General features: G+C 45.4%; 2 protein-coding genes across 3 annotated transcripts in view; both read left to right on the top strand.

Moving 5' to 3' along the window:
* Positions 1-12,514, top strand: part of LOC129334058 (protocadherin alpha-C2-like) — a 280,693-nt gene that overhangs the window by 159,641 nt on the left and 108,538 nt on the right. The window lies entirely within an intron of this gene.
* LOC129334059 (protocadherin alpha-3-like) lies at positions 732-7,779 on the top strand. Its single transcript, XM_054985994.1, has 2 exons — positions 732-3,044; positions 7,753-7,779. Exons 1-2 carry the CDS (start codon positions 732-734, stop codon positions 7,777-7,779), a joined length of 2,340 nt encoding a protein of 779 aa, XP_054841969.1.

Raw genomic sequence — 12,514 nt, 5'->3', positions numbered from 1 at the left:
TGCCACAAAGGGAGTCTAGAGGCCTAGACCATAACAACCTTGGGGCCAAGCTAGAAGTGACGAGTTACACTTGAATGGCAAGCGAACAGACTCACATGTATTCCTCCCTGTTCACTTGCGCTCCATGAGTGGAGTGAAAGTGGAACGCAAGTGAACAGGGAGGAATACATGTGAGTCTGTTCACTTGCTGTTCAAGTGTCATTCGTCACTTCTAGCTTGGCTCTTGGAGAAGGGCACAAAACACATGAGTAACACAAACTGTATGGCAGTGTGTAGATTAGAAGAGCCATTTAACCCACAGTTCTGTGGAAACCAAACTACTTTGATATAAGTTCATTTCAGGCCAGTTCAAATTGCATTTTACTTGGTCTGGTTGTTGATTAGGGCTATGATTCTACCAAATTATTGACCTAAAACCTCCAGATTAATGCTAAAAAGTAATATAATGAAGCTGCAGGTAAATTCTGGAATAATGAAACTAATCTCAGAAATGGAGAAAATCAAAAATCAAAATGTATTTGGCATTTTTACCCATTGTCACAAGATGTCGCTGCCCACTGAAAATCGAAATGCTCTTCCTGACAAAGATCAAAGCCCCTCCCAGAGACACAGTGAGAACAAGAGACTGTATGGGGAAGATGGAATGGATACTACGACATTCCTCACCATTTAATGCCAGCTCCTGAGGGTGGATTTAATAGTTAAAACCAGGAATACAACCTACCTTTGCTATGGTTGTTTTGCATCAATGCCCCTTGGTGAGATCTAAGCTGCTGCAACTGATTCTTCTCCTCACAGCCTGCGAAATGCGGAGTGGGCAGCTCCATTATTCTGTGCCAGAAGAATCCCAGCATGGCACCTTTGTGGGTCGCATCGCCCAGGATCTGGGGCTGGAGGTGACTGAGCTCATGCCTCGGATGTTCCGGATGGTGTCCCAAGGCCGCAGAGACTATTTTGAGGTGAATCTGCAGAATGGAATTTTATTTGTTAATTCCCGGATAGACCGGGAGGAGCTGTGCATCAAGACGCCGGTGTGCACCATTCCCCTGGAGGTGATCCTGGATAACCCCCTGAGAATCTTCCATGTGGAAGTGGAGATCAAGGACATAAATGACAATGCGCCCCTATTCCCGGCAGCTGAGCAAAAACTGGTTGTTGCAGAATCTACTCATCTGGGCTCATCATTCCCACTAGAGGGAGCCTCTGATGACGACATTGGTTCAAATTCTCACCTCAGCTACAAAATCAGTCCGACTGAACATTTTTCCTTGGATGTTCAAAACAAAGAGGAACATGGTGAGTCTTTAGTTCTTGTGTTACGGAAGCCTCTTGACAGAGAGTTAACCCATATGTATAATTTATTTTTAACAGCCACTGATAGTGGCAAACCAGAACAGACTGGCACTGCTCATGTAGTGATTAATGTGTTGGATTTAAATGATAATGCACCAGTTTTTAATCAGTCTGTGTATAAAATAAAACTTTCTGAAAATGCAAGAACGGGAACATTAATTATCACTCTCAATGCAACAGATCTCGATGAAGGAATTAACAAAGACATTACATATTCGATTCGAAGTGTAAATCCTCATAATTTCGCTGCACTGATTAATTTAGATCAAAGCACTGGACAGATCAGATTAAATGGAGAACTTGATTTTGAAAGCATTAAAGTGGGTGAAATTGGAGTTGAAGCAACAGACAAAGGCACCCCACCCAGGAAGGGACAGTGCAAAGTTCTGATTGAGGTTTTGGATGTGAATGACAATGCGCCGGAAGTGACTGTGTCCTCCCTGTCAGTGCCGGTGCAAGAGAATTCTCCACCGGGGACAGTGGTGGCCCTCCTCAGCATTTCTGATAAGGACTCTGGGGTCAACGGGCAAGTGACCTGTTCCCTTAACCCCTCTGGACTCCCCTTCAAGCTGACATCCACCTTCAAGAATTACTACTCGCTTGTACTAGCTGAGCTACTGGACCGGGAGCAGGTGGCCGAGTATAGTTTCTTGGTGACAGCCCAAGACCAAGGCGACCCCCCGCTGTCAGCCAGCAGTAGCCTGGTGGTGCCAATCAGTGATGTGAATGACAATGCACCCACTTTTGCGCAGCCCTCCTACACAGTTTTTGTGAAAGAGAACAACCCTCCCGGGGCTCACATCTTCACAGTGTCTGCCTCAGACCCAGATGTGGCCGAGAACGCCTTGGTCAGCTACTGGCTGGATGAAAAGCTCTGGCCGCTGTCGAGCTACATCTCGGTGCACTCGGAGAGTGGGAAGCTGTACGCTCTGCAGCCCTTGGATTACGAGGAGCTGAAGCTGCTGGAGTTCCAGGTGAGGGCCAAGGATGCGGGGCTGCCCTCCTTGTGTGGCAATGTGACTGTGCAAGTGTTTGTGGTGGATGAGAATGACAATGCACCAGCAGTGTCCGGGCCAGACCAGGATAGCCCTACTCTGGTGAAGGTCCCAGTGGCAGCTGGACACGTGGTGGGCAAGATTCATGCCCTGGACGCTGACTCGGGATACAATGCCTGGCTGTGCTATGAGTTGCATGATGCAGCCAGTGGTCCGTGGCGGGTGGGGCTTTACAGTGGAGAGGTCAGTACCACGCGTGCTCTGGAGGAGGCAGAGGGCGGCAACAGCCAGAGTCTGCTGGTGCTGGTGAAGGATCATGGCAAGCCGGTAATGTCAACCACAGCCACCTTCAGCGTTTCACTGGTGGCCAGTGCCCAGGCTGCCCAGAGTGATGCCCGCCTCTCTGGGATGGGAGGGAACACAAAGCCCCTGGCAGACAGCGCCAACCTCTACCTGATCATCGCCATCTGCTCCGTTTCTAGCTTGTTCCTGTTGGTCATCCTTGTGTATGTGGCGCTGCGATGCCAGAGTCAGGCCAAGGAGGCCATGATGTACGGTCCTGGCACAGCCACGCTGGTGTGTGCCAGTGAAGTGGGCAGCTGGTCGTATTCCAACCGCCACAGCCACATCCTGGCAGGAGTGAGTGGGGAGCCTGGTGCTAAGAGTGACCTCATGGTTTTCAGCCCCAATGTTCCTGTCTTGGCAGAGAACGGGAAGGAGCTGGTCCCAAATGCTGCTGGGCAGGTGAGTCTCAGAAGTGAAATTGCCTTGTTTTTCTAATATGTTATCAATTATCAAACTTGCATTTGGATAAAAAATATATATACACACCTTAGAATTGCCTTTAGGGAATGAATTCCCTAAGGGCACAAAATGAGTGTCTTTGAGGGTTTATTGTGATTTCCTTTTAGCCACTCTACATTCACTTTTACTCTTTTTTGGAAAGGAAATCAACCATAGTTTAATGCTTGGATGCAAACCAATACTGCTTGCGTCCTTTAGAAAATGTGCCACATTGCTGCTGAAATTAAAAACCGATTGAAGAGTACATTGTTTTGGTTTTTAGTGTTTCATTTTAAAGATATTCACAGATCTTGTTCTTTTTCATAGTTGGCATACTGCTGACCTCACTCTATAGCTGCTGGCCTCTTTGTGCATGTGACCTTATTATGGAATAGTGTGGGTCTGGGTAGAGTTGGGACAGATGGGATGTCCCTTCTCCCCTCCCCCCTTTCCTCTTGCCCTTTTCAGGACTGGAGCAGGCAAGGGCCTTAACTGACTGCCACCTCTCATTTTCTGGGGCTCCAGATGGCAGGTAGCAGTTTCCCTGATGAAAATGGCTGCTTTGGAGGGTGGAGCATTACACCCTGCTGGGATCCCTCCTCTCCCCAAGCCCCACCCTCCCTATGCTCCACCCCTAGATTGCCAGAAATTCCAGAGTTTGGGGAAGGAAGAGAGTTTAGCAGGGTATAATGCTAGCGTCCCCCTTCTGAGGCTGCATTGGCAACCTCTTGTAGGTGGTGTGGCTGCAATAACTCCTTTGTGATTTGAAATTTCCTATGAAAGCAATGTATAGTGCTAAACTTCAGGAAAAATAAATGCAGTTTGAGGGCCTACAAAAAAAACCCTGATCATGTAAGTTTTGGTCAAATAAAGAACTAGAATATACAGTGACTTGGTTTAATGAGAAAAAAGATCCATTGGCTGGCCACCTGGTGATTACTCAGCTATGACACTTTAAATCAAGGGCCTTAGCCAGGACGGAGTAACTCTGCTTAGAATTGCATAGAGTCCATTGAAGCCAACTGGTTTAGAAGAGTGCAACTCTATTTAATATTGCTCTATTGATAATGTAATTTTTTTCTGGGAAGTTGTTGCCTAAATCGTTTATGGTGAAGAAATATGACATGATTGCTTCTTTCGCTTCTTCCCCAAAGTACTTCTGTAGCTACACCGAATATGAAATGTGGGTTTCAAAGTGTTAAGACCCAGGGATGTGGAGCGTTACTTTTGTTTTGGCCAAAATGAGAAACAAATGAGAGAAGCAAGAAGGTTTTCTGCAAAAAACTGGAAGAACTATAAAATACTAATTCAGGAATCTTAAGGTTGTGCTGCCAGAAAAATATTAAAATATAGAGATGTTAAATCCCCACCAGCCTCCATAGGTGTTCTTAATTCACTTGCTCTGTTAAAGAAACAGTGCAGCATTCCTTCACCCCATATAAGTAAAGCTTATAAGAAAGCTATAAAGTCTGCTGATTGGTTTAGGAACTATAGTAACAAACCTGTAAATCAAATGTGTTTCCATCCGGAGTAGAACCCGTGTGATATCAACCTTGTTATATGGATATGCCCTATACAGGCCAGGCAGGTCGTGTATGAAATCTGAAATTAAAAAATACTAGTGTAAGGCAATTGCAGCAAGCTTAATTATGTCAAAAATGTTATAATATATAGTCTTAATAGAGAGTAATATCTACTTACATTTAAAGCCCCAAATATTAGTCACAAGTCAGTAATATAAAATTGGAGAATCCCATTTTTCAAAGATGGCACAAAACTAGCATTCTGTAAGTATAATAAGGGGCATGTAATCATTATATAGGTAAACTAGCTTGACACCTGTGCTTCACAATGGTATTTAACTACCTTAAATCCAGTTATAATACTTATGGGTATGTAACATTTTTTGTTTGTGTGTGTGTTTTGCGTTGGTTTTGTAGTATAATAGCATAGTACCTGAGCTTCACAAAGGTGTTTGAATAAAGTGAAGCATGTTGATGCTGAAAACTGATGAAGTGAATTTCGAAATGTAACATTTATTGAAAAGATTTTTTAAAAGATTGTAGTAGAATAAATGAAGTGAAAAATACGTACAATCATCTTTTTCCCCCCTACTAAAGGACTTCTTTGTAGACCACATTGGTGGTTTTCCCCTCTGGTGCTAGGATCACCAGGCTGCTGGGTGAGCTCCCTCTGCAGCAGGCCACGTAGAACTGCCCATATGAGAAGCAGTCCTCCCTCAAGTCAGATGATGTTCATATTTCTTTGCCACATCTCTAAGTTGCTTCCTCCTTTTAGGGTCAGAAACCACGATGCTTCTTGGGGGCAGTAAGAGGTGATGGCTGCAAAAGATGTGAGATGGACTGCGGGAGGGGTGGTGTGGTGGGAACTTCAGCAGGTTCATGTGAGAGGTTTGCATTGAAGTGGCACCTAGAAAGGTCATGCACCATCTCCCCATGAACATTTAAAAACTCATTTGCCATACTGACTTTTATATAAAATCCTTATTCAGGAGTCTTGTACCATCTTTCTTTGTGTCTGCAGTTTCCTTGACATTTTTACTTCAGAACACAGAGTTCCACAGCTGACCAATTAGAGAGGGGGGGGGGTTGCAAGCAAGTAGGAGCCTGCCAGCCACACAGGGAAGCCAGGCCACACAGGGAGATTGGCAACCATAGAGGGGAAGAGTGGGAGGTGCATTTTACTTCAGGACTCCCAATAGCAACTGCATACTGTTTAAAATGTGGGGGGTGAGGACCAATGAGCCTGTATATGCAAATGACCTCTGTGTTCCAACTGTCTGGGGGGGGGGATATGGTGTGGAATGTTGTGAGTCCCAATGAGCCTGTGTATGCAAATGACCATGAAAGGTTGGCCCAATCAGGGAACAGTGGCCGAGCTGGCATTGAGCGGGAGCGCAAGCAGGAAGCAGCCTGCCAGCCACACAAGGAAGCTATATCCCTTTGGGAAAACACATTTTACCCTTTTTTACCCCTTAGGGGGCGAATTTCTTAAAATATCTTCTTAGTGGGTGTTTACATCATGAAAGGAATGTTCTCCCCAAAGTTCATGTTTCTAGGTCCAGGGGTCTGGGCTGGCATTGAAGAGTCAATCAGGACACTTGTCTTTATATATATAGATTAAAATGACATAAAATACCATACAGTATGCCCCACCAAGATTCCCAAGAATATTTTCGTATCCAGACCTGTCCTGGGCCAAAATCAAAGTGTGTGTTCCAAGCGTGTGTTCTCATGTGTAAGCCAAAGAGCAAAGAAATCAAAAGGAGGTAGAAGCACGTATAATATACACTGTAGAGGGTGGAGTGTATGATGCAATCTCCCTGGGATTCATCCGTTTCGTTTTTGTTCTATAAAATAATAATGTCAAACTATAAGTTGGGCATAGATGAATTTTGAAGAGTGTATCAATACAAAGCCAGCAAACAAAGCAGGGAACAGAGTGAGAGAGGCTGAAAGTCCAGTTAAATATGGAATGTGCCTTTAATTCACAAGTTTCTAATACATGCTTTTTCAGCACCAGAAGCCGACATAACTGAAGCACATAAAATACAGTTCCGCCCAGACTAAACCTAGAGTAATTCTGCATGTTTTGGAATACAACAAAGCATTTTTGTAAAAAGGTATTTGTGCATCTGTGCTCTGAAGACAGTCAAGGATGCTGTTGATTTTTATTTTTATGTTACATGTGTATTTTATATGCAGCCTTATCAAGGCAGGGAAGATGGTTGTTGTGGGTTTTCCGGGCTGTATTGCCGTGGTCTTGGCATGTGGGCATGCCAAGACCACGGCAATACAGCCCGGAAAACCCACAACAACCATCGTTCTCCGGCCGTGAAAGCCTTCGACAATACATCAAGGCAGGGAAGGTTGGCTGGAATACTTTGTAGTTTTGCTGGCCAAAAACTGTTTGACACAGTTTGGTTATCTTTTATCAGTTCAAGGCAAGTTTGTAATGTATCAGATTACTTTGTTTACTATTGCAGTGTCAAAATTCAAATATAAGTGCAGGAGAAGGTATTTTTCGGGGAGGAGGGGGAAATTGTTTTAACATGGCCTGCCTTGTGTTGATGTTTTCCTTGTTTCACTTGTTCATTAGATTTGTACATACAAAATGAATTGAGCTAGATTAAGAATATATAATAATGAGTGGGCTCCATACTTTACTTCTAGGCTTCTGATGTTTCTTCTAGGCTTCATTTCTGTAACTTGATAGTTCTTTGTCAAATAATTGAAATTGCTCCATAATTACATCCAGCAGAATATCATCTGCGGTTTTTACCATTTCTCCACATCTGATTTCAAAGTATTGGTAATTTACTTTTAAAAGTTGTGGAATATTACCTTCTGTAAAAGTATTTGCCATGCACCATAGATATTTAAGCTGGTATTGTGTCTGAGCAATTTATGGCTTGGTGGCTGAAACACATCAGATTTCAAGGTTATTCATGTAAATCTCCCATCAGCTCCTAGTCCTGGTAAATGCCTCCCTCAAATGTATTGTCGAAGGCTTTCACGGCCGGAGAACGATGGTTGTTGTGGGTTTTCCGGGATGTATTGCCGCGGTCTTGGCATTGTAGTTCCTGACGTTTCGCCAGCAGCTGTGGCTGGCATCTTCAGAGGTGTAGCACCAAAAGACAGAGATCTCTCAGTGTCAAGAGATCTCTGTCTTTTGGTGCTACACCTCTGAAGATGCCAGCCACAGCTGCTGGCGAAACGTCAGGAACTACAATGCCAAGGCCGCGGCAATACAGCCCGGAAAACCCACAACAACCCTCCCTCAAATGTTTTCAAATATTTTAACATGGTAGCAAACTACTTTTACAAAATAAAAAAATAGTTAGGGTGAGGTGTTTAACAAAAGTAGTTTGCAAGACCTCATCATGCGATGTCATAAAGTCTCTCAGCCAAAGCTGGCCTTCTTTATTCAGTTCATTCTATCTAGCACCCAATGTTTAGGTCTTGTACTTTTCCTCCCTTTTTGTGCCCTTCTTCATTCATTGTGCCGGTACTTCTCTTGCATTTGGTTGTTTCTGTTCACTGAAATATGGTGGACTTGCATGAACAGAAACACTTAATGCTGAAAGGACATGCTCTGCCGTGGACAGCTCTGTGTAAGCACAAAGCATAGGATCAAAACCATTATTTAATTGTATAATCCACCTGGAGTCTCGGTGAGAAAGGCAGCCTATAAATGAAATAATTTTTTTAAAAAAATAAAATTACACCCGAATCTGCCCATAGCATTGAGATTGCCAGTCTGTTAACTGCTTTACCTTCTCCAGGTCGCTAATTTTTCTGTTCCTATATTGTAATATTTTTAATGCAAACTGTGCATTATTTGATTATTTCCTAAATTTTTGTATATCGTTTGCTTATCTCAGGCAGGGAAGGCATTAAAATGCCATACAGCAGAACTTATCCTGATATTCTTTCATATTGCTGCTGGCTACATTGCATATGGCATGCTTCTAGAGCCCAGATGTCATGCGTATTTCTTAATAAACCTTTTTGTAATATTCAGAAGTCTTTTCAGCTAACTGTTCCAACTATGCAAATAAGTCGTTGCATGGTTTTTATGTAATTGCCCTGTGGATGCAGGACTAGGACTGAGACGAAACTTCAGTGGGATTTGGCATTCAGGCTTTGTGTTCCAGGATGACTTTCATTGTGGGAATGTTATTAAGGTGAACCATTTACGGTCATGATAGATTGGTGCAGAGGGAATAATAAGATTGACTGTATTACAGACATTGGTCCGCAGGGTTCTTTGACATCTGAAATGTGAAGTTGGCTTTCTGCTTTTGGGGAAAACTAGGCAAACCTTCTGATATGATCTGACTCCAGTAGCACCTTCTGATATGAATGGCTGCACCTTTTAGGTTTTTAGCAACCTGTGCTGGAAGAGAGAGGAAGTTCAGAGCTCAGAACAGACACACAGTGCGGATAAGGTATTTGGTGGGAGGTTAGATGCAGTTGTGCTGAGGGAAAATTATTTGTCTCCTTTCCCCCTCATTCATTTTTCATGAGAGCTTTAATGGAAATACGGTAAATGGAGTAAGGGAAGGAGGTGTAACGGATTCTAATGGTTTCATAGCAGTTTCGGAGCAGGATCTTCCACTGGCTAATGTAGAGGCGTTGGCTTGATGTGTGATCTTTACCACATGGAACAATCCAAGGCAGCTTCCAAATTCTCTCCTCCTGAATTTCCCCCTGCATTGGGGTGGCGGTGGCTCAGAATGACTTGACCCTGGCTGTGGTTACCTCCCCCGCATTGTTGTGGTGTTTTGAACATGTTCAAAATGCTTCACCTGCTCAGCTTGCTTTTCCCCTTCCTTCTGCTCTTTGCTGTGTGCTTTCCCCCCAATATAAGCAATGCTCCTTTATTATTCCTGGAAGCTCATCAGCAGCACGGTTGCCCCTGAATTTTGGGGAGGTGGGGGGAGGCACGACTGAGAGTCCCAATCAAGGCAAAGATGCAGCTGCAAAGGGGTGGAAGAAAAGGCAGCAGACATCCCACACTAACATGCAAGCATAATAACCTGCTCAACTCATGCTCATATGCGGATCAATCCTGGGCATGCTGATATAGAAGAAAATCTGCTGAGTTAATTGGGTTTTCTTCCTGTTAAGTACGTATTGGATGGCAATCTTGATGAGTTATTGTTACGCTGCTCAAAGTGAAGGAAGGTAAAGTTATAGTCATGAGGGCAGCCCCAGTGGATCTTGGTGTCTTGAGGGACATGGCTGGTCACATCTCCTGCTCAGGTACCATAAAGTCTTGGAATCCACTTGGCCTTAGCTGTACCATCAGATGCCTTTGTAAGGACTCGTTTTCTGTTATGTGGGCTAACACGGGTCCAGGAATTTGATCTCAAGGGAATATAATTACAGTACAGCAAGAGAGAAATGCTTGTGTGCAAGCTATCAAATGTCTTTTCCTCTTCTTCTTGCTTCATGTTAACTATAAGTGGAAGGAGGAAGGAGAAGTTTGAGAAAGAAAAAAATAGGTTGTTGGTCATTTTGGAAAGTCTGAGTCTGCTGATTTGTAAGAGTCTTGAAAAGTCCAAATGTCTGTGTGTCTCCACCTCTTTCTTGCGGTTGCAGTGCAAATTCCTTTGAGACTGGAGGGATATTTGATGCAACCAAGAAGTCATGAGTGAATTCAACCTATAAGTCCTTATTCCATATGGTTCATCATTACCAGTTAACTTACTAGCAACGAACAAGTGTAATTTTCTCCTCTTATTCTCTGATGGGGGGCAAAGCCCGTGGGCTCTGATCATTTTCTCTGATTAAAGATTTTCTGGCTGCAGTGGCAAATGCTTTTGCAGAGGACATTGTTGTAACTAGGGTGTTCAAGGCCACTTTGTCAGGTGGGGCAATAGGTGGGGTCTAGAGCACCCCACACGTTGCACGAGGCAAAATGAGCAGAACTGGGGGCTTCAGGAGTAACAGATTAGCTTCTCAGTTACTCAGTTGCAGCAGCTCAGTACCAGTTACACAAAATACTCCCTTACAGGTGAGAAAATAAAGTGAATATGCCAAAGTTGACCAATTCTGTTGGAAGCAAGCAAGCAAGCAAGCCACAGATCTACTAACTTAGATCAAAGCTGATCTTAATTAATTAATTAATTAATTAATTAATTAATTATTAGCAGAACAAACCACAAACCTTCAAATGGAGTTACCAGTTTTAAATTTATTTTTTCTTTAAATATACTACAACAAAAACATGTCCATGCCCCAAGGAGCTTACAGTATAACATCCTAGAAGAAGAGAAAGAAAAAGATAAAATTGAAGAGGTGAGGCCAGGAGAGGAAGACTTCCTCCATGTTCAGGGAAGGAGTTCTGGACAGACGGGACATAAACACGAACAGACAAGTGTTAAAGCAGTCTGGCTTCTTGCCTTGCATGGTCTACAGTAGTTTTTCTTACTTGCCTTGCATGGTCTACAGTAGTTTTTCTTACTAGAATCTGTGGTTCAGACATGTTTCTGAATTTTCAAACTTTGTGCAAACCACTATTGTACTGTTTTTAAGTTAAAGATCCTTCACTTAAGAAATAAAGAGTTTTGCTGGAACAGCCTAGGGCCAGGTGTTTTTTTAGAAGAATCGTAACAAGCAGCATTGGAATTTGGCTGACTAATGAACCTTGGCTCCCTTTGCACCTGGTTTTGGGCAACAGGAGCCCTTGGGGTGGGCTGAAGAATTCCCAGAAGAAAGGGTGCTAAGCTGCTCTTTCCCTCAGGCGGCTTTCACTGAAGATGCTGAAAGTACTTTTTAAAAATCCAGGGAAGGGGCTTGGAATATCCAGTGCTTGGATGACAGAGAGGAGCTGGCTGGGCCGGGGGCAGGGGGCAGGGCACCAGATTCAATTCCCAGCAGCCCCAATTTCAGAAGGATCCGGCAGCAGAGGATGTGAAAGACTGCTGCTAAGAGGGGGCAATACTAACCTTGATGGTCCAGTGGCATCTTGATATGCTAGTGAGAATCCAGCCATGTTTTCAACTGCCCCCCAAATCCCATGCAGAATTGCACCACTTGTCCAAGAAGAATCCCTCTTTTCCGGAAAGAACTCTTTGTCTCTTCCAGCCTCCATCAGACAAGGGAGCAGCAGCTTCACCTGCAACCCCCTCCCCCCCCCCCATCCGGAAAAGGAAGGCATTCTAATGGGAAAGCGCAGATGCTGAGGAAGGGGCCGCAGAAGACAGGTGTGTTCTCCCTCCCCGCAAGCAGACAGCACCCAAGGGACCCTCCTTTTCCTCCTGGGAGTCTTCCCTCCTGGTGCAGACCTAGGCGAGGGGAGGAGCCGGGGGTGGCCTTCTCGGGGCTGAGCGGCTGGTTCAGGGCGCCCCAGGGCTCGCTCTTCGCTGGACCCTCTGGCCCAACGAAGAGGTGCGCGGAGCAGGAGGCGAGGCAGACACCAGCTGCCCCGTGGGCAAGAGCGCAGGCGCAACTCGGCCTCGCAGGCGCTGCGCCGCCAAGCAGGAGGCTGCTCGAGGGCATCGGCCTGAAGCCGGGAGGGCTGCGAAGGCTGCCTGCCGAGCCTCCGGCCGTTTTCCACGCGCGGATGTGGCGCGGCGCTGCTTTTGCGGAGAGCTCGAGAATTCCGCCTGGGCCGGGCGAGAGCGGAAGCCAACCGCCACTGGCCAGGCAGCGCCGGGGAGCCCAGAAGCGGCTGCCTCCGCGCAGAGCGGGCGCGCCATCCTGCGCGGACTGCTGCGCCGGGAGCGGAGACCCCCGGCGGCTTCAAGGCACGCGCGACTCACCCGACGGGTCTCCCGCGGGGGCTGGAGTGGAGACCGCCCCGGGCTGGGGCAAGGGCCGAGCGGCTCCCTCCAGAGTCACCCCCGGAGCTGC

Source organism: Eublepharis macularius, chromosome 7 (assembly GCF_028583425.1).
Source record: "Eublepharis macularius isolate TG4126 chromosome 7, MPM_Emac_v1.0, whole genome shotgun sequence".
Classification (NCBI taxonomy): domain Eukaryota; kingdom Metazoa; phylum Chordata; class Lepidosauria; order Squamata; family Eublepharidae; genus Eublepharis; species Eublepharis macularius.
This window is presented reverse-complemented; position numbering and strand designations above follow the sequence as displayed.

Excerpts from the sequence above, each read along its gene's own strand:
- LOC129334059 (XM_054985994.1), top strand. The coding sequence starts at position 732 with ATGGTTGTTTTGCATCAATGCCCCTTGGTGAGATCTAAGCTGCTGCAA. Across the intron at positions 3,045-7,752 it reads TTTTCAGCCCCAATGTTCCT|CTGTGGCTGGCATCTTCAGA; the intron begins GTCTTGGCAGAG and ends TTTCGCCAGCAG.